The sequence below is a fragment of the Typopeltis vanoorti genome, chromosome 18 (assembly GCF_054136105.1).
Source record: "Typopeltis vanoorti isolate ZY-2024b chromosome 18, IOZ_Tvanoo_1.0, whole genome shotgun sequence".
In the NCBI taxonomy this organism is placed as follows: domain Eukaryota; kingdom Metazoa; phylum Arthropoda; class Arachnida; order Uropygi; family Thelyphonidae; genus Typopeltis; species Typopeltis vanoorti.
Window position 1 is genome coordinate 53,817,835 of NC_143566.1, and position 23,509 is coordinate 53,841,343.

At 37.7% G+C, this 23,509-nt stretch overlaps 1 protein-coding gene across 1 annotated transcript in view; it reads right to left on the reverse strand.

The window, feature by feature from the left end:
• Positions 1-23,509, reverse strand: part of LOC150096673 (twitchin-like) — a 2,440,784-nt gene that overhangs the window by 1,018,480 nt on the left and 1,398,795 nt on the right. Inside the window, exon 75 of the mRNA XM_090408679.1 lies at positions 17,084-17,362. Coding sequence (XP_090264805.1) covers positions 17,084-17,362 — 279 coding nt within the window. The remainder of the gene's footprint in view (positions 1-17,083; positions 17,363-23,509) is intronic.

Genomic DNA, 23,509 nt, shown 5'->3' on the forward strand with positions numbered 1-23,509 from the left:
ACCAATTTTTGCAACCCACAAATCTTCAACCTATTCTCATAAGGTTCATTCCACAGACATGCTATCATCTTGGTCACTCGTCTCTGGATATTCTCCACTTCCTCCCATTCACGAAGAAACTCTGGCATCCATAACTGGGCACAGTAGTCCAAATGGTGTCTTATCAAGGCTCGATACAGAGGAACAATAACTTGTTTGTCTCTGGGTGTTAAAGTATTTTTCAGAAGCCAAGTGATTTGATGAGCTGATTTAGCCACTTTTGCAATGTGCCCCCTAAACTTCAATTCCCTATCCACCAGCACTCCCAAATCCCTGGCCTCATCAATCTCCTGGAGTACGGTTCCACCAATGTGATATACTGCTGCTATTCTTTTCAACCCAAAATGCATAACCTTACATTTTGCCACATTAAATTGACATCCATTTTTCCTAGCCCAGTCCTCCAAACTATCCAAATCATCTTGCAAAATTTTGACATCCTGTGCACTCACAATTGCTCTACCCAACTTTCAATCATCAGCAAACAAGTGAACACCTCCTCTCAGATTCTTTCCTATATCATTGATGAACAAATTGAAAAGTAGTGGTCCAAGAACAGAGCCCTGTGGCACACCACTAGTCACAAGCCGTCTTTTGGACTCAACTCCTGAATAAACCACTCTCTGGTATTTCTCCATCAACCACCCTCCTTTCTATCTCACCAACCGTATATCCATCCCCATCTGCTCTAGTTTACTGATTAGGGTTCCATGTGGTATCCTGTCAAAGGCCTTGGCAAGGTCCAGTAGAATCACTGTAAACCCATTACCCTTATCCAGTTCAGCCGTCACTGTGTTATAAAACATGAGCAAGTCACTGAGGCATGATCTTCCCTTCACAAAACCATGTTGTCCCCCATACAATATCCCATTTTCATCTATCCAATGCTGTATTGTTTTCTTGAGCAATTTCTCTAAGACCTTGACAACAATTCCTGATATGCTAATTGGTCGGTAATTTACAACAGCAGTCTTGGAACCACCTTTATGCAGTGGAACTATTTTCCTCTTTCCACTCACTCTGGACTAACCAAGACCCGAGACTGAAATTAAACAAAATGGTCAAGGGTACTGACAATTCTTTACCCGCTTCTCGTATGACATGAGATGTATTGACTTTGAGGTTATGCAATAGACTATTCACCTACACTTCATTCACCACAATTCCCATATAATCTACTCGTTCATTCATTTCTGCAATGTCACCACCTGGATGATATATTCTTGCAAAGTGCTCACTCAGTAACTCAACTATATAAACTGATTCAGTTACCTCCCTACCATCGGCATTCTTTAAAATCATTCTGCCATGTACATTTTTCCTTTTACTTGCTACATATCTAAAAAACTGTTTAGGATGCTCTTTAGCCTGCATGGCCAATGTTCTTTCGTAATCCTTTTTTGGTTTTCTTACTACACTCATTACCATTCTGGCCTGCGCTTTATACCGTTCACGTGCCTGCCGGTCACCTTTCTCCTTAAATTCCCCCCATAGTTGTGTCTTTTTTTGCAGCTCAAGCTTAATGGTATTATTCATCCATTTAACCCCTACTTGATTTATTATTCGGACTCTAGGTATACAGTCAGCCATTGCTTCATGCAAAGACTTCTTAACTGCCTCCCATGCACTATCAACTTCTAGTCCTTTCAGTTGTACATGCCATGGCACTGAACCAATCAAACTCCTAAGCTTGTCATACTTACCAGCCCGATAATTCCACATGTACCCTGTCTTAATTGTAAATTCCACACCTTTAGTCCCCTCCCAAGTCAAGACTCTATGATCACTCTCACCAATTGGTGGCAATGTGGTCATATTTGTTACAGCCAAATCCTCAGATGTAATTACTAGGTCAAGCACTCTCTGACCCCCTAGTATTTTCCATTACATGCTGTCGCAGATAGTTATCCCTTAATAACTGCATAAAATCCAATTCCTTCCTCCTGTGTGTCCTCTCCTCACTCCAATCAATGTGACCATAGTTGAAATCTCCCATAATAATTACCCTCCTTCCACTCATTTCTTCTATTAGTAGATGGTAGAGACAGTATGCTTGTGCATACTGTCTCTACCATTTTTCCATCACCTGGTCTATAGCAGCACCCAATTGTATATTTTGTTCTGCTAGCCACAATCTCACACCAAATGGCCTCAAATGTGCTCTTTTCTCTAGCCTGCAATTCAACTTCTATTCTCCTTGGCTGCAGCTCATCAGCTATCATCTACAATACTCCTCCCCCCATTTTATTCTCCCTGTCATTCCTGAACACACTATACCCATCACATTCAATCCCACTAGCTATATCATCTACAGTCAGCCATGATTCACTAATGCCAATAACCTGTGGTCTGGAAGTGCCAACCATGGCCAAAAACTCTTCCTTCTTGTTCCTAATACTCCTAGCATTAGTGTACATGAATTTAAGACCTCCATTAGCCCCATCCCTACCTTGATGCCTTATATTAACTATCCCCATTCTGATTTTTTGTCCTTATTCGTTCGTGCATATTATACTCATTCATACATTCGACTGCCTCCCTAAGGTCTGTATATCTACTCCCCCCCCCCCCCAAATAAATCTAGTTTCCCTGATTTTGCACATCCACTACATTCAGCAACACTTTTTCAAGTCTGCTTACACCGAATCCATTCAAATGCAAACCATTCATCTTATATAGATCCTTTCGCCCATCGAACTCACTCCACACGTCCACAAATTCCACACCACTCGTCATACATAACCCACGCATAAAGTCATTTGCAATTATGGCCCTCCTTTTAAACACTTCACTGTCATACTGCAGCAAAAGAGTAATCATTCTAACCCTCTCACTCTTTTCTTTTGCTACCTCAAACAACTCATTCAGGTCCAATATCATTTCCATTTTATCACCTTTCAAATCATTCGTACCTGAGTTATTCGGAAAATATGTTTCCAAATTCTGTTTTAGAGTTTTGAGGGAGACTCAAACGCTTTCCCAGTGGTTAAATTCTAAATGAACAAGTTTTGGGGCCTTATACAAAATAACCAATTGCATTTACCTTTCCTTTTCAATACTATCCAGGGAAACTCCAAACCTCCCCGTCCCTTTCATCACACGTTCGTAATCAGGCTACTTCTGATATTGATTTATATACACATTCAAAACTGCAAACAATTGTTGAATAATAACACAATAATGTAGACATAATTACCATAAAGGGAGAAAAATCACAAAACAGAAAAATGTTCCTACAAAATAACCAATTGTATTTACCTTTGAATGAGTGTTCAGCAAGTCAGCTAATCTTTCCTTTCGTTCAGCGTATTAATATTATCGCATTGCAACTGATGGGAATTTTGTGTTTCTGTGGATTCATTACAGACCTCTTTCTATTCAGAAACTACACACAAACTGTCATTACAAACTCGTTTTGTATTATCACTGTCATCCGAGCTATTTTTCTGTTTAAAGAAGATACCAATGTACTTATCCATAATTGAAATACCATACTTACTCGAATATAACTCGCCCTCGCATATAACTCGTACCGCTGATTTTACTTTTTGAAAAAAGAAATTAAAAAGTTTCTCATATACCTCGCAAATGAAAAAAAGCTGAAACACATTCAGAGTGGGAGATTGTAATTTGCTCCCCAGTAAACAACATGCCCTTCCCAATAGCCACTATATTGCAGAGGCAAGAAAAACAAGTACTTTTATTATGACAGTGAATAAGGTACCAGCAATCTGTGTAATATATTTCTCAACAAATAGTGCAATTAGAGACAACTGGGATAAAACGACACTAATTAATGAATAACATGTCCTTTCATACAGAAACTATGCTATTTAGACTCAAGCAAAACCATATGTTGCACCGGCAAACACATTATCTAACTAAAAACTATTGTTATTAATTAGATATGTGTGAGTTCGCCTTCCCCAAAGCAGCAATAAAGTTCAACCGAAAGTGTTAAAATTCATAAACGTGTTAAAACTTAGAAAAAAAAATATATATATATAGCGAATGTTGTTATGGCAGTTTCACATATGGAATTCGGTTGAAGAGAGTTAGCATTTCAGCTCGACTGGCAGCTTGCTTTTATCTTTCTTTTGTGCGATTTCCTAAAAATATATAAATAATGCGGTTAACTCACAACACACTTTGTCCAAGTATTACTTAGCACTTCTGAAGATATATTGAGCCTTGGTTGAAGGAGGAAACCCTTCAACAATAAAAATCAATAAACAACCAGCAATTGGTTGAAATGTGGTCAACGCATGTTCACTTCAAATCTGAAAATCAGCAAGGGAAAGTGGAAGCAATAAAACCATATTGTTGTTCACTTAATCCTTCTTTTATTACTCATCATTCTGCCACTACAAATTAAAATAGTGGCAGAATGTTTATGGAATGAACATTCTGCCGCTATTTTTATTTTATTTTTTAAGTATCCATTTCAATCATTTTTACTTATTCAATTTTAATTTGTTTTGATTGGATAATTACAATATATAGATTTATTTGGTTAATTTAAGTCTGCCTGTGGACCACCTGTCCCATCGTCGCAGACCACAGGTTGAGAAACACTGCTATAGGGTACTCTCACCTTATGTGACCCCTAATTCATAAGTGGTATAGAAATAGAAGACACGACACAACATAAATTTTAAAAAAATGAATTTTAATTAGGAAAAGTATTTTGGAAAATGTTTTAGTGTATTTAAACTTTTTCTTTTTTTTTTCGGGGGGGGGGGGGGGACCCCTTGGCCCCCCTCCCTGAATGCACGACTGCTCCTGTATCATCACAAATTTTGGTTAATTTCATCATATATGCATTGAACAACTGAAGGTAGACAAATAATGGGATATGAGACTTTGTAGTTGAGAAAGTGAGAGGTGAAAGGCTGGAAAGGAGGATGACTGTTTTGCTTGGTTCAGATATTGTTGTCAATACATGCCAATAGCTTCAATAGCCTCTTTAACATATATACCTTAAGGACGGATGGCAGTCCGATGTGTGTGTGATACAGGACTTCCCCACGTAGAGAAACGAGACTAATCCATGTAGGATGATCTAAAAGGGATTTTATTTTTAGGGCATAATTAAGAGACAAATGTTTTCATCTAAGTGATGGGGGGGGGTTCATTATTTGAATCAACATAAAGCCTTTGAAAGGGTGATTGCAAAAAGCACTGATTGCTAATTGGATAACCTGATGATGGATCGGGTCCAACCAGTGGAATGTGAACTCCTTGCAAAACCGTAAATGTGGGAATCATTATCAAATCATGTTCAAAGGTGCACAATAAACGCAGAGCAAAGAACATCATTAGAGGATAGATTGCGAAGGATGTTCAATGCTTTTCTGCACTTATCCCAAAGATGATAAATGCATGTAAAGAAGTTAGCTTAATAAAAACAGTTAATAAAAAATGTCTTAATAAAAACAAGGAGGTATCCCCCTCAGTTGAAGATTAAACATTTAATATGCCATATCTCTAGGCTGTGTCACAGGCTTTTTCTATATCGAAGAACACTGAAATCACGAGTTTTCATTTGATGATAGTTTCTCTTATACATGTTTCTAAATGGGCAAAATGGTCCAAGGTTGATTGGTATCTATGAAAGCCACATTGCATGTTGGAAAGAAGTTTGTTGCTTTCTATATACCAGAAAAATCTTGCATTTACCATTTTATCCAATACCTTACAAAGACAGCAAGTCAGAGCAATGGGATGATAATTGTTGGCCTGGGCTGGATCCTTGTATTGCTTTGAGATAGCATGAGAGTTGACTTATGCCAAGAGTCCGGAAACTCTTCCTCTGTAAAAATTCTGTTGTATAGTAATCTACAAAATATGTGGAGGTCATCAGGGTGAACTGTGCTAGGGTGAGAGAGGAGAAGTGCTTATTTTCAGTTCTGCCTTAACAAATGGCCGATTGTGTGGCTCAGCCCCCTTAATATGAAAGCCACTGATCTTTCAAATTTTTAGAAAACTCAGGAGGATAGGAAAATTTTGCTGAGATCTTGGCAAAGTTTTCTCCCAAAGTGTCTGCAATACCTTTCGGATTAGCAACAATACATTATGGCTAATTATTGATTTTATAATCTTGGTGTGAATAAATTACAAACAATTATTACTTTTTAATTAGTACTGAAAAACTGGTATTTTTGTGTCAATACTGATATTTGAAAACAAGGAAAAAATGACCAAAACCTGGTATTTGGGATATTTAAATTGTAGGTCCTAACTATGACACATTTATTCAATAAACAATTCCTATGTTATCATTGGTCATCTGTTTTCCATTTCCATCTAATAAGGTCATTTGTCCACAATCATTTCTCCTCCTGCTGACCACATAATGAAAGAATTCCTTAGAACTTTCCTTGGATAGAAGAACCAGTTTCTCCCTATACTCCAAATTTTTCTTCCATATCATACTTATTATTATTATTATTATTATTATTATTACCCCAAGACTTCATGGAGTCAAAGACTCATCTGGGAGGTCCTTTTATCACACACACATCTCATGATACCGAGCCTTAACACACTCAAACTCCTTGAAGACACCACACTCACAGGCAAGTGATCCCAATCATTCACAACTCTGCACGAAAAAAACCTGCCTCTCACTCCCCTACTCACACCCTCTTTAAACAGTTTCCAGGGATGACCTCTGGTTCTCCCCTGATCTCCCATTATTCTCTGTAGAACTTCTCCAATATTGATCTTATAACAAACCCTTACCAACTTGTAGGTCTCTATCATATCTCCCCTCTTCCTCCTCTCCACCAGACTCTGCAAATTACATCTTCTCAATCTTTCCTCATACTCAACATTTCAGAGGTCAGAAACTACCTTAGTCAGTTGCCTTTGGACCCTATCCAACATCTCTTCATCCGTCTGGAAACCTGGTGACCAAATCTGGGCACAGTAGTCCATGTGTGGCCTAATCAAAGCCTTATACAACAGAACAAGAATCTCCCTACTTCTACATGTCAGTGTCCTCCGCATTATTCCCAGAAGCCTTTGTGTTGTCTGGGAATGATGCAGAGGACAATATATTCTCACCAAGCATAAATTCTGCATTCCATCTTAGTTTTCCAAATTTTAAAACCTTACATTTTGCGACATTGAACTCACATCCTCGTTCCGTGCCCAATCACTCAATTTATTCAAGTCTTCTTGCAAGGCCACAACATCTTCATTACTCTTTATGGTTCGTCCCAACTTTGCATCATCTGCAAACAACTGAATATCTCCATCCAAATCTTCACCAATATCATTAATATATAAGTTAAATAGTAATGGCCCTAAAACAGACCCCTGAGGCACTCCACTAGTGACTTTCCTTTTCCTGGATATTGCACCCCCATACACAACTTGTTGATACCTATCAGATAGCCAGTCTCCAATCCAATGCACTAATCTAATATCCAACCCCATCTGCTCTAGTTTGACTGTCAACTTATCATGAGGTACTCTATCAAAAGCTTTTGCAAAATCCAAGTATATTACTGTGTATTCTTCTCCTCTGTCCAAGGAAGCAGTCACTTTATTGTAATAAGTAAGTAGATTACAAAAAACATGACCTCCCTTTAGCAAATCCATGCTGTCCATCAAAGATAATACCACTGTAGTCAACCCAACTCTGGATCCTAGTTCTTACAAGCTTCTCCAACAACTTCACCACAACACCTGACACACAGATAGGCCTATAGTTTGATGCTAGAGTTCGATCACCTTCCTTTATGAAGTGGCACAATCTTGCCCTCCTTCCACTGCTTAGGGACTTGACCAAGTGCAAGACTCGTATTAAAAAAATGTGTCAAGGCAGGTGTCAACTCCCTGGCACTTTCCTTCAGAATACGTGGTGATATATTATCAAGTCCCACAGCCTTATTTACATCTAGTATACTCAACTCCCCAAACACCTCTTCCTCACTTGCAGTCACTCTCTCCTTCCCATCATTCCTTACCCAACATCTCTCAACCTGTCTTTTTAATTATTTCATAGCCTTTTTATCAACTGTAGTTTCTGTTTGATTTCATCATGCATCCATTTTACACTAAGAACTTTTTATATTTTCCTCTTAAGGCATGCATTTTGCCATTGTTGATAATTATTTCTTGGCTATCGACCACTTTCTTCAAATTCTTCCATCTGTGAATCTGTCTCATAGTGATTTCAAGAGTATTATAATATATCACATCACATTCCTCACTCAGCCAACCAAATCATTCACTGTCTCTCCTCTGGGTCTCGCTCTCTCTTCTTCCCCCTTGTTCTACCACTTACATGACTTCTCTATTCCACACTTCTCTCTCTTTCTGTCCTGTCTCAACTTTCTCTCATTTCCTCTCGTTTTTCTGATTCTCCCATTTCCTCATTTTCTCATTCCCATAACTTTCTCTCACATTTACTCATTTTCTGTTCCTTCCACTCCCTATCTCCCTCCTCCCTTTTTCAGTCCATCTATTTCCTTCTCAAAGCATCCTATGCTCACTTTCCATTCATAAACTCAATCAAATCCATATATCAGTACTATGGGAACACTACATCTCCAGTCAACTATTTAAAGTTAAATCCATTGTCAACCTATGCACGCCCTCCTCATCCTGAATCAATACTCATATTCTTTTCTGATTTTCCATACGTATTGTTATATTTCAATTAACAAAAAAAAATTACTACAATAATCATTGACTACTCAAAAAAAAATATATTACAGTCTAGTTACATTCATATGAGGTCAGTTCAGACAATGACCAAACTTGCTGTAATAAGCCCAGAATTTATAATTGTATTTTATTATTATTATTATCCCAAGACCCCATGGAGTCATAGACTCATCTAGGAGGTCCTTTTGTCAGACACACAGCTCATCATACTGTGCCTTGAACACACTCAAATTCTCTGCAGACACCACAGTCTCAGGCAAGGCATTCCAATCATTCATAACTCTGCATGCAAAAAACTGCTTCTCGCTCCCCTTCTCACCCTGGTTCTCCCACCATTTGCTGTAAAACCTCACCAACATTGATCTTATAACAACCCTTTACTAACTCATAGGTCTCTATCATATCACCACTCTTCCTCCCATCCACTAGATTCTGTAAATTGCATCTTCTCAACCTTTCCTCATATTTGACATTTCAGAGATCAAAAATTACCTTAGTAAGTCACCTCTGGATCCTTTCTAATATCTCTTCATCCTTCTGAAAACCAGGTGACCAAATTTGGGTGCAGTATTCCATGTGTGTCCTAATCAAAGTCTTATACAATGGAACAAGAATCTCCCTACTTCTACAAGTCAGTGTCCTCTGCATCATTCCCAGAAGTCTTTATGTTGTCTTCACAATGTTGGCAATGTGTCCCCTAAATTTTAGATCCTTATCCATTATCACCCCAAGATCCCATATTTCCTCGACCTCCAACGATATATTAGCACCAAGCAAAAATTTTACATCCCATCTTTGTTTCCCAAATTTTAAAACTTTACGTTTTGCAACAATGAACTTGCATCCCCATTTCCATGCCCATTCACTCAATTTATTCAAGTCTTCTTATAAGGTCACATATTCTCTACTCTTCATAGTTCATCCCACCTTTGCATCATCTACAAACAACTGAATGTCACCATCCAAATCTTTACCAATATCATTAACATACTTTGACTTGTATGTTAATGATATTGGCAAAGATTTGGATGGTGATATTCAGTTGTTTCTGATATTCAGCAATGGCCCTAAAACAGATCCCTGAGGCACACCGCAAGTGACTTTCCTCTTGTGGGATATTGCTCCCCCCCCATAGACAACTTGCTGATACTATCCGATAGCCAGTCTCCAATGCACTAATCTAATATCCAACCCAATCTGCTCTAGTCTGACTACCAACTTATCATGTGGTAATCTATCAAAAGCCTTTGCAAAGTCAAAGTATACTACTGTGTATCCCTCTCCTCTGCTCAAGGAAGCAGTCACTTTATTGTAATAAGTCATGAGATTACTAAAACATGACCTCCCCTTGGCAAATCCCTGCTGTCCATCAAGATAATATGACTGTTGGCAAACCCAATTCTGGATCGTAGGTCTCACCAGCTTCTTCAACAACTTAATCATAACACCTGACACACAGATAGGCCTATAATTTGATGCCTGAGTCTATCACCTCCCTTATGAAGTGGCACAATCTTGCCCTCCTTCCACTCCTTTGGAACTCAATCCAGTGCAAGACTCATATTAAAAAAAAAGATGTGAATGCAGATGTCAACTCCCTGGCACATTCTTTCAGAATATGTGGTGATATATCATTAAGTCTGACAGCCTTATTAACATCAAGTTTGCTCAATTCCCCATACACCTCTTGCTCACTTACAGTCAGTCTCTCCTCCCCAGCATCAACTGCTGTTAATCTCTCCAGATGTCACTTTAACAAGAATGAAAGACTTTTGAATGAAAGAATGAGATACTTAATGAACTGCTCATTAAGTATCTCCACTATATCTTCCACATTAGTTGTCCTTATACTAGTTTCTCAAATCAAGGTCATCTTTCCATAATCATTCGTTTTTTTCCTGGCTACATATCGAAAGAACTCCCTAGGATTCTTTTTGGCTTCATTAGCTAACTGCTGCATACTTCACTTTTGCTATCTTACCAACCAAGTCATCAACCATTTCTGTTAAATAAAATTCATGTCCCTGGCTAAAAACAAATATAAGTTGATAGTTTATTACACTGTTTAAGTTTCAGCACTGGCAGTATCCCAAGGACATGAAAAGAGAAAAAGTTCCATTATATAAATAAGGCTCCATGTCAGCCAAACTTCACTTTAACTGCTATCACACAAATGTGTATCTCAGTAGTCTGTTATCCAATCCCATTATTTTCAGTTTATTTAACAGCTTGTTCTGTGGCACTTTATGAAAAGCTTTTGCAAAATCCAAGTACACCACTGCACATGCATCTTCCTTGTTCAAGACATTTGCCACTTGTTATAATACATAAGTATATTACTAAAACATGATCTCCCTTTAATAAACCCATGCTGACAACTACAGAGAATACTGCTGTTATCAATCCATTTCTGTATCCTAGTTCTCACCAATCTCTCCACCAGTACCTTAACCCACAATTCTGGATATACAGATTGGCCTATAATTTGATGGTGATGCCTTATCACCACCTTTATGTAGTGGAACAATTTTATGTTCTTTCCACTCACTTAGAACCTGTGTTGTTGTAAGAGTCTGATTAGTCAGTCATGCCAATTCCTTTTAACAACCCTTAAGACATGTACTGATTTCAGCAAATCTTATCACCTTATTGACATCAAGTTTATTTCTTTCTATACTTGTTGTTCACTCACTAAGTCATCCTTACATATGTCCTCTACATGTTGATTTCCTGCTCATAAGATGAAACACCTTTATAAATTGTTCACTAAATACCTCAATGATGTATTCTGCAGCAGGGACCATTTTACCATTTCCACACGTCATACCATAATTCATTCTTCCTTCTACTTGCCACATATCAGAAAAACTTTCTAAGATTTTTCTTGGCTAAATTTGCTAATTTCTGCTCATACTGTGGTTTTGCAGCTCTTACCAACTGATTCACCTCCTGTCCTGCTCCTCATGCAATCTACCATTATTCATTATTATTATTATCATGTATTGCCGCCACAGTAATCTCTTCCGAATTTCATGCTTACTCCATCCTTTTGACACTCACTTTATTCAGTGTTTTTACCTTCAGAAGACATTGCACATCAATGTTGTTAAATATATTTTGGTCATTTCTCAAGTGGAATTTATTTCCCTCCCACTACCTCATTCTATCTATGCTATAGCTCCATGCTGTCTACTAAGTTTTTTCATATTCACTAGCCATTTAACTTCACATCTATCCTTTCCTTAGAGACTTTCATATAGCTGGCCACAACTCATGTGATCACTTCATGATCAGTCTCACCAACTGGCGGGAAATGCAAAACCCAACTCACAATAATATCCTCTGAAGAAATAATCAGATCCAAAACTCTTGATCCTAATGTGCCCTCCTTTACATGCTGCCTGAGATACTTTTTCCTCAAGAACTTGAGAAATTCATTTCCTTTAATTCCCAAATAATATCTCTTCATTCGAATCTATACTGCCATAATTATAATCACCCATAATAATTGCTATTTAACTGTGTTAATGACAGGAATGGGCATTATCATGGAAATTATTACAAGGAAAGAACAATTTTGACTTTGTTTTCATATGGTTTGGACCCATCAAACATGTGTAAAGATGTATAAGGCATTAGAGCAGAACAAAGATCTGCAAGTTATCCAACTGTGTCATGCAGACATCAGACAAGAGTATACAAAAGAACACACAGGCAGCTTATTATGTCTATACATGAATGCTAGGAATATCAGAAACAAAAGGTAGAGTTTGATGTCTTGGTCAATATAAACAAACCATAAAGAGTAGTGAAGATGTTGTGGCCTTGCAAGAAGACTTGAATAAATTGAGTGATTGGGCACGGAAATGGGGATGTGAGTTCAATGTTGCAAAATGTAAGGTTTTAAAATTTGAAAAACAAAAGATGGGATGCAGAATTTATGCTTGGTGAGAATATATTGTTGGAGGTATAGGAAATAAGAGATCTGGGGGTGATAGTGAAAAAGGATCTAAAATTTAGGGGACACATCACCAAAATTGTGAAGATAACACAAAGGCTTCTGGGAATGATGCAGAGGACACTGACATGTAGTAGTAGGGAGATTCTTGTTCCATTGTATAAGGTTTTGATTAGGCCACACATGGACTGCTGTGCCCAGATTTGGTCACCGGGTTTTCAGAAGGATGAAGAGATGTTGGAAAGGGTCCAAAGGCGACTGACTAAGGTAGTTTCTGACCTCTGGAATGGCGAGTATGAGGAAAGATTGAGAAGATGAAGAGGGGAGATATGATAGACACCTCCCAGATGAGTCTTTAACTCCATGAGGTCTTGGGGTAATAATAAAATAATAATAATAATAATAATAATAATAATAATAATAATAATAATAATATATTGGGACCTCAGATGTGGTCAGGCAATAGTGAGACCTGGCTATCAGAATCAGGCATATTAACTGATACTGAGTGTAGAGGATACAGTATTTTTAGGAAGGATAAACAGGATAGGAAAGGAGGAGGAGGATGTGTGGCTAATGATATTGGATGACTTGAATTCAGTTAGTGTTCAGACCTATGACTCTAACAGTATTTCATGTGGCATTGAGTTTCAAGCTATCTGTTGTGAGGTGAAATCTAACAAGATCAAATACATAGTAGGGTGTTGTTAAAGATTTGATGAAGAAATTCACCAATAAATTAGGATGATGGGTGTGAAAAGAATAATCATAATGGGGGACTTTAATTATCCAAACACTGATTGGCTAGCAATAAAATCTCATAATCAGAATGAAACTGAATTAATGAGCTGTTGCAAGCAACTTCCTCAAGCAGCATGTGACTGAGGGAACTCAACATAAAAGAGTATTAGATTTGATAATAGTCTCAGAGGATGTTTCTATTAAAGATGTAACTATTCTGCCTTCTAATTGGTGCCAGTGATCATGTGGTACTCACTTGGGAAGCGGCTAAGTTAAAAAATGTTCAATTCAGAAAAAGTTACATGATGAACTACAAAGCAGGAAATTATGACCAACTGAGGAGTATATTGAGTTCAGTGCAATGGTATGGGTTGCTGGATGGGAAGAATATCGACAGTGCATGGGAAGCATTTAAAAAATACTTAAATGATACAATAGAAGGTGTACCAACAGTTTGAAGACTAAATAGGGTAGGAGTCAAATGAATGTGTAATCTTATTAAGGAAGAAATTTGAAAGAAAAGAATGATGTGGAAAGGATACTGTGTGCAGAAGGATAATGTCCATTATGAAAATTATAAGCAGCAGGTCAGAAGAGCAACAACTCTTGTACAGAAAGCTAAGTCTGATTATGAAAAGAAACTTGATCTGCAAGCTAAAAACAAAGATGTCCACAAAGAATTCTATCCATATGCTGCAAGTAAAAGAAAGAATGAATATGAACAAATAACTCTACTAAATGAAGATGGTGTGAGGGTAACAGATGCAGAAGAGGTTGTTCAACTAATGAGTGACAATTGTGCTAAACATCATCAACCTGGTGAAAGCAACATTGAGTTCAATGCTATCTTTTCACCAGATGAAGAAACTCAGGTGTATGAAGAGATGGCATTAAAGTTGTTGTACAAACTGAATAAGAATTCAGCAATAGGGACTGATGGGATATCAGCACAGGTAAAAAAATGACTGTTAAGCTAACCTGGCTATTCCTTTGACCAAGTTATATAATTTGAGACAGAACAGGGAAGATTCCACTGGAGTGAAAATAATGTATGGTAATCCTATTGCAGAAGGGTGGTGAAAAGACTGATGTATCCAACTCTCGACCAATCAATATCTCAGGAGTGGTGGTGAAGATTTTGGAAAAATTGGTTAGGGCTGGCATTCAGAAATGGATTGACAGAGTATCTCTACTTTACAATGAACAGCATGGGCTTACATACCAAGGGAAGGTGTATACATTCTGCAAGTACTGCATATCAGCAGCATTCCTGGTCACTGCCTATCTTTGCATCATCAGAAAACAGCTGCATGTTGCCTGTCGAAGCTTTCCCAATGGCATTACTGTAAAGAATAAATAACAGTGGAGCCATTGGGAAAGCTTCGACAGGCAACATACAGCTGTTTTCTGATGAGCAAAGATAGGCAGTGACCAGGAATGCTGCTGATATGGAGTACTTGCAGAATGATTTGAATAAGCTGGAATTGTGGGCATGGGAAAATGGATATCAGTTCAATGTCAATAAATGTAAAGTAATGCACTTTGGCATGATTAGATATGGAATGTCATATTATGTTGGTGGGATTATGCTAGAAGAAACTAACCAAGCTGAGATCTTGGAGTTTTAGTAGATAGAAATTTGAAGTTCAGGGGCCATGTAGTAAAGATTACAAAAACAACTCAAAAGATAATGGCAATGCTGAAAGGAACTGTCACTTGTAAAAATAAATATGTCATTTTGTCTCTTTACAAGACTTTGGTAAGACCTCGCTTGGACTACTGTGCGCAGATCTGGTCTACTGGTTTCCATTGCGATTCTGATACAGTGAAATGAGAGCTAAAAATGATATCATGATAGCGGAATATTGATTATGAAGATAGGAGAAAGGTGGGTTATGTGATTGAGAGTTAGAAACTTCTGAAAGGGTAATAAAGAATTTCAGTAAATGGAATTTTCATTTTATGGAGTGTGGAGAAAGGACACAAGGGCATCATTGGATGTTGAGAATAAATTCTATCAAAAGGCAGTGAGGGTTAGATTTTTCTCTCATAGAGGTGCTTGATTGGAATGGATTGCCGATGTATGTAGTGTGTGTGTGTAATGTGAATGAATTCGAGAACAGGTAGGGCAGCTGGTGCATGCATTATGTGGTCTCCCTTGATGAGTCTCTGACTCCCTGCAGATCACTCTTAATAATAATAATCACCCTTTTATTGTTCACTAACTGAAATTGCTTATACATTTCTTCATCACCATCCTTCATTTCCCTGGGCTATAGCAACATCCATCTAAATATCTCTTCAGTCAACCCCCCCATATCTCACCACACTGCCTCAAAATCATTGCAGCTATTCCCTTTTCATGTCTACGTTATGTGGACATAATTTCCCTGCTATCATGAGCAGCACTCTTCCTCCCTTCTTGTTCTTTCTGTCCTCACAAAAAATACTGTATTAATAATATTAATAATAATAATTTGGCTTATTCAATGCAGAATGTTAGAGGAGTGTTTGTATGGTGAAAAAAGAGTATAACTTTGAGAGAGAAGAATATTCAAAATGTGGATGACATTATAATGTTGGTTGTTATAAATTCCTTGTGAAAAATTGTAATTTGGAAAACAACAGATTTCAGAACATTATTAACATCGAAAGAATGTTAGAAAATATTGAATGTATACTATTATAAGTTAATAATTCAGAAGAGACACAATTATAATGAAGGGCATCAAGATATGGAGAGAAAGAAAGAAAGGGGAAGGAAATTGGAATATATGGATTCCTAAGTGTATTTCACAACAGGAGTTACTTGCAGTACATGGGTTGTATTTGAACAGATATGGATGGAAACAGAAAAGTATGCTCTGAACTCAGTGTGTTATTTCCCTGAAACTAGTTATCAAGAGCCTCAGTAGCTTAGTCAGTATTGACGAAGCCCTTTGGTCAGAAAGACCTGGGTTCGATTCCTGTCAGTGATGTAAGGAACTTCTATCTGGTCTCTTTGGACTAAAGGTGAGTTAGCCGGTCTCATATGGAGGTAGGGTTTTTTTTCGCCCAGAAACTAGGGTTTTTCATCTCCTAGACCAGGCAAACCAGCTCAGTGAACACACATGGATTACAGTCATGAATACATCCCAGCCATATGCTGGTCCCGAGCCCAGATAAAATAGGGGAGTTGGGGAAAGAAATGGTGAACTACCCTGTAAAAATCTCGCCAGGAATATTTTGTGGGCAAAGTCTACCAAGTCACCTACGGTCTGAAACGATTGAAAGGGAAAAATCAATCAATCAACTAGTTATCAGGATGAAGGATAGTAGAAAGTGGTTTCCTTCTCTCTCTACCATACTCTGATCCTACACTTTTTCACACAGTCAAATCTTTTTGTCATCTTTTTTATCTACTTCTTCTTACACTTTATAACATTACTCCTTATCAAATCTATATTCACATCTGTGAATATAGATTTGATATTATCCTCATTGATAGCATATAATTTATATCTTTAATCTCAATCAAATCACTCCACTATAACTCATTTCCTAACAAAGGCTAACACCCAGATATATACCATATTAAAATGAGAATATTTTCCAGAATAATTTTCAAAAAGAGATATTAAGCAGCCATAATCACATATATATAAAATGATAATCATAGACACTTACCTAATACAACTACGTTCAGTGTTCCAGTATCTTCTCCATGACTGTTTTTCAGATTTAATATATATGGCCCACCATTTGCACGTTTTGCATCAACAATATTGATTATAGTATGGTCATCAAAATTTGAAATAGTAGTGCAGTCATTAGGTTTCAGTTCTTTACTATTAGCAGTCCACAGGATTGTAGGAATTGGTTCACCAACAAATTTTATATCAGCATTAATAGTATTTCCAGCTTTCACCTTGAGTTCCTTCATAGGAGTTAAAATTTTTGGTGCCACTAAAAATAGAATTATACTTCAAAATTTTAACAACAAAAAAAAAAAAAAACCTCAGTATAAATAAGTAATTTAGTTTGCTATGATTAGAAGAGTATTTGGTGTTAACATACCATCAATATTTTTATTTAGTTAGTGTCCCCATAGTGCAGCTTAAATAATAAACATTGTATCCTTTGATTGGATGATAAGAAATAACTTTGATTTTTTGTCTTAAAGAAAGGAATATTTCTATGGGCTTTTGCAAGTGATGACAACTTCTTTTTTTTTTTTTTTTTTTTCCTGGCATTTTTTTTCTTCTGGAAACTTGGGTTTTTCATCTGTATACAGACAGATTAGCAGAGGATGTATGCAATTAACAGACAAAAATAATAATAGTATTTGGGAGATTAGTGTAGTGTACTGTGTAGATGGTCTGTCATGTCTTCTAGAGTAGGTGGAAGATTAAGTAGCATAGATGGTGGGTAGTGTTGTTAAGAGTGTCCTTCAGTGATTACTATTATTACTATTATTACTATTATTACGGGTATCTCCATGGAGTCAGTAGACTCATCGCGGGAGACCCAAACTAGCAAAACAATATCTGTCATATCTCTTCTTGAATTCATTTACAGACGAAGAGCTCACAACTAAGTCAGGCAATGAATTCCACTCATTCACCACCCTCCAGGCAAAAAACCTTGTTCTGACACCTTTGTTAACTACACTCTTCTTTAATTTCCAGAGATGACCTCTTGTTCTTCCATCACTATCACACAGCTGAAACATTTCCCCTGCATCAATCCCATAAAAACCTTTTAGTAATTTGAATGTTTCTATCATATCCCCTCTTCTTCGTCTATCAACCAATCTCTGCAATCCACAAGCTCTCAATCTATCAATGTAGGGAGCATTTTTTATATCACTCACCAACTTGGTCACTCTTCTCTGAACCCTCTCCACAGCCTCCTCATCTCCAAGGAATCCAGGTGACCAGACCTGAGCACAGTAATCCAAATGTGGAAGTATCAATGCTTTATAAAGGGGAATAATAACCTCTTTATCTCTGGATGTCAGTGTGTTCCTCAACAACCAAGTAATCCTATGTGCAATCTTGGACACCTTAGCAATGTGTCCTCTGAACTTCATCTCCCTATCTACCAATACCCCTAAGTCCCTAGCCTCATCAATCTCTTGGAGTACCTTTCCATCGATGTAGTACACAGCTGGTAATCTTTTAATCCCAAAATGCATGACTTTACACTTTTCCACATTGAACTGACATCCATTTTCTTTTGCCCATTTTACCAGCTTATTTAAATCCTCCTGCAAACTTTCAACATCAGCTTGATTTTTTATTGCACTACACAACTTTGCATCATCATCAGCAAACAACTGAATATCTCCCTTTAAGCCGTTTCCTATATCATTTATATACAAATTAAACAACATTGGCCCAAGCACAGAGCCCTGAGGCACACCACTGGTCACCTGCCTCATTCTGGACTCGGCTCCTCCATACACCACCTTATGGTATCTCTCCCTGAGCCATTCTCCTATCCATATCACCAATTTAATATCCATTCCCATCTGCTCCAATTTGCGTAACAGTGTTCTATGGGGGTATCCTGTCAAAAGCCTTAGCAAAATCCAGAAGTACCACTGTGTAGCCAGTTCCTTTGTCCAACTCAGATGTTATTCTATTATGAATAGTTAATAGATTGCTAAGGCAGGATCTACCTTTAACAAAACCATGTTGGCCTCTATAGAGTATCATATCCTGATCCACCCATTCTTGAATTTTGTCTTTAACCAACTTTTCCAATACTTTTACCACTACTCCTGAGATGGTGATTGGTCTGTAATTCAATACCGCAGTTTTAGAGCCACCCTTATGCAAAGGAACCACTTTGCCTAACTTCCACTCCCTAGGGACCATACCAGAGTTCAAACTTGAATTAAATATCCAGGTAAGAGGGGTTGACAATTCATTTGCACATTCACGCAACACCCGAGCTGATATTTCATCTAAGCCTACCGCAGTGTTTGCATTTAAGTTTTGCAATATATTTAATACCTCTGATTCTTTAGCTTCAATTCTCACATTAGGTATTGCTTTAGGTATAGAGATATCCTCACTTGGGTGATAGACTTTTGAAAAGTGATCACTCAGTAACTCGACTATTACATCTGATTTTGTCACCTCAATACCATCAGCACCCACTAAGGTTATCCTTCCGAAGTCATTCTTCCTCTAATGCCTACCACTTTTGGTGAGATTTCACTGACTAATGCCAAAAATTCTTCTCTCTTATTTCGAATGCTTCTAGCATTGGTATACAAAAATTGCAGATTCCCTCTAGATCTTGTACCGGCTTTAGAACTGAAATATAAGTCACTAACTACCGTAGTCCTATGCCGATTTTTATCCCCTCTCTTCTGCAATTTATTCTGCCTATAAGGATCAATAAATACGCAATCAGTGCTAAAGTTTCTCTCTCTTACACTCAACCTTTTCAATATTAGTTTCCCTGCCCAATAACTTCACCCTGTTCAGAAAACAATAACTTCTTCAATCGCTTATGTCCTTCCATGTTAAGATGCAGTCCATCCCTAGCATACAACTGCCTTTTTCCTTCAAACACACTCCAAACATCAACAAACTACCTGATAATGAGATCTCTAATGATAAACCATTAGAGATCTCATTATCATCATCTTCAATTTCCTGATAAGTATCCTGTCAAGGGGTGTACAGGATACTATGACAGTACTGCATGATTAAGTTTACATTATTATTATTAATCTTCTATCAACAGTCTTCCTCCACAACAATCTTCAGCACTTTCATGCAAAAAGTTCAGCAAGTTTGAGTGCGGTTAGTAGTTGGAAGGGACTCAATTGTTAGATTCTGTTGGCACACTCTCCCTCAATGAGTCTCTGGACTCCCTGGAGGTGTCACATAATAATAATAATAATAATAATAATAATAATAATATATTTCAGTCTTCCAGAGCACGTCTGACTATTGCAAGTTTTTTTCACTTGGTTAGAAATTAAAATAAAGATGCAAAGAAATTATAATCTTGCTTAATTTTAATCCTTTTTCCAAGTGAAGGAAATAAAGTTTGCATTTGAAGTTCGCGCCTTTTTACTATTTGTATATGGGAAATATATGTTACTCCTGCATTATTTCAACCTTGGAATCTCATCTGAATCTGGCTTCCACTGATAAAACCTCAATAAAAGTAAAAACTAGTTCGAGTAGTAGACCTTCCCATAAAGTACAGCATTATACATACCCAAAAGGATGTGTTCATTGCATTATGGGATACTAAAGCAAGTAATGTGATGTCACTAACTCTATATAAAAGTATACCAGTCGTGAAGATTCTTCATGTGCAAACTTTGTTTGCATACACTAGGATAAAGGATTAAGCAAGAATAAAATTTCTTGACTTCTTTAATTTAGCACTTCTGACTGAATCAATCCATTTAGATCATGGTCCACTTCTCAGCTCTTTTCTCTCAATGTAACCCCCACCAAGTGAATATGAAGCATCCCATCTGTGGATCCAAAATTTTTACAGCATATTCAAACTTAGACTATCTTATACTCCTTCCACTCTCCAGGAAACTGCTCCATTGCAAGACTTTTATCAGCCAGGTTGATGGCATGGTCAGTTCCACAGCACATTCCTTTAAAATGTGGTGAAACTCTATCTAGTCCCTCCCTGCATTACTGACATGAAGCATACTCAGTATTCGGAATACATCCTCTTCATTCACTTGTAATAATGCTTCACCCTCCCCTCTCCTTATTCATCTAAAAATAAAGCCTGCTTTACCAGGATGAAACACACTAATGAAATGATCATTAGCTCAACTATGTCATATGTCTTCATCACCCAACTATCATCCTCATCTAGCAAGGTAACCTGTCGACAATCATTTTTTCTCCTACTGATCACATAATTAAAAAAAAATTCTTGGGATTTTTCTTGGGATCTTTCTTGAATGCAAATTTTCCCCTCCTTACTGTAACTAGTCACCTTCTTATCCTGAGACCTACATTCCTCATGCAACTGTTTTCCACCTATTGCTTTACATGTTTTTTCATAATCTCTTGTTTATCTACAATTCCTATTTAATTTCTCTAGTCACCCATTTGACTCTAAATTGCTTTATCTTCTTCACTCAAGGTACACAATCTGCCACTGGTGTCAACAATTTTTTTCAGAGTATCTTCCATACACAAATATTTTCATCTATTCTACTTCTCTAAGCTGGTTCTAAGATAGCTGTCGGCCTTATAATTTCACATAAATTCTATTGCCTTGATAAGTGCCTCTGTAGCACAATTGGAAGAATAGAAATCGATTAGAAAAGAACTGGGTTTGATTCTCATCATGATGAAGGGCATCCTTATATGGGTTTTTTCAACTGAATGGATTTCATCCCACGTACAGACAAATCAGCCTTCAGAACACAAGCAATTTACAGACAAAAATACTGTTGTTGGAGATTGGCGTTAGATGGCGTTGATGGTTGTGGTATAGTAGTAGGATTAAGTATTCTAGTAGCAAGGCTTATACGTTGGTCAGACAGCTTATACTGGTTCCTGTTACAGACCATATAAAAAGTTGGCATCCCTTATCCGCTCTACCAAAGACCAACCACTTCCCCTAGACCTACCTGGTGTATACCAGGTCCCTTGCAGCTGCAAATTGTTCTACTTTGGCCAAACAGGCAGAACAACAAATATCAGGATTTCAGAACACAAAGACTACATCCGGTTTCACCAGTACAGCCGCTCTGGGCTGGCAGACCATGCCTTAGATACCCACCATAAAATTCGTTGGAAGAAAACAAATATAATTCATCGCAGCAAGTTTAAATACGAAAGATTATTCAAAGAATCTTCAGCAGCTGTAAAAAATGTTCCTAACCTCAACAAATTTGGGTGCATGAAACTACCCCAAATTTGGGAGACTTACATTATGAGAACTTCAGCCCAACTGCCAAGACTACCAAATTAGCCCACCAGAGGGCACCATTAGGACTTTAGGAACAATATTAGTTTCTTGCTTTCTTCCTCATTTGCTTTGTGTTAGTGCCTGCGTGCACATACCATATCTTTATGTTCCTGAAGATGGCAATGTGACGTTGCTGAAATATGGAAGTTATTCATTAAAGTTACCTTTAATTAATATACTTTATATGCGTTGTTAATTCCGTAAACTAATTACCAGTTAGGATTAAGTAGTAGTGGAGAGGGTGAGGTGTACTTAGCAAAGTAGAGCAGAGTGCCCTCCTGCGATGAGTCCTTGGATTCCCTGTAGGTGCCCCTTATACGTCTCAATCATATCACTCTCCCCCCCCCCCCCTTCCTACTATTCACGAGGCTCTGCAACTTACATCCTCTCAATCTGTCCTCATACTCCATATTCCCAAGACCACTGACTACCTTTGTGAATCTTTTCTGTACCCACTCTAACATATCCTTGTCACCATGAAAACCTGGCGATCAAATCTGTGCACAATAATCCATATGAGGCCTGATCAAGAGCTTATACAATGGAATCATAACCTCTCTATATCTGCATGTCAGGATCCTCTGTGTCATGTGTCATTGCCATTATCTGATTTGATGTCCTCACACCTTATGCAATGTGGCCCCCTGAATTTCAGGTCCTTATCCACCATCACTCCTAGATATATCATCTCCTCTACTACCATTAAAGTTCACCACCAAGTGTATACTTTGCATCCCATCGTTGCTTACCAAATCTCAAATTTGGTAAGCAAAACCTTACACTTTGCAACATTGACCTGACAGTTCCACTTACCTGCCCATTCATGCAATCTATTCAAGTCCTCTTGTAAGGCAATAACATCTGCTTGACTCTGCATGGCTCTCCCCAGTTTTCCATCATCTGCAAACAGCTGGATATCACTAGTTAAACCTAACCCAATATCATTAACATACAAATTGAACAACAATGGCCCCAAAACTAACCCCTGTGGCACACTGCTAGTGACCTTTCTCTTTCTGGATACTGCACTCCCATATACAACTTTTTGATACCTATCCGACAGTCAGTCACTGATCCAACTCAGAAGTCTGTTATCCATTCCATCTGTTTCAATTTATTTAAGAGTTTGTCGTG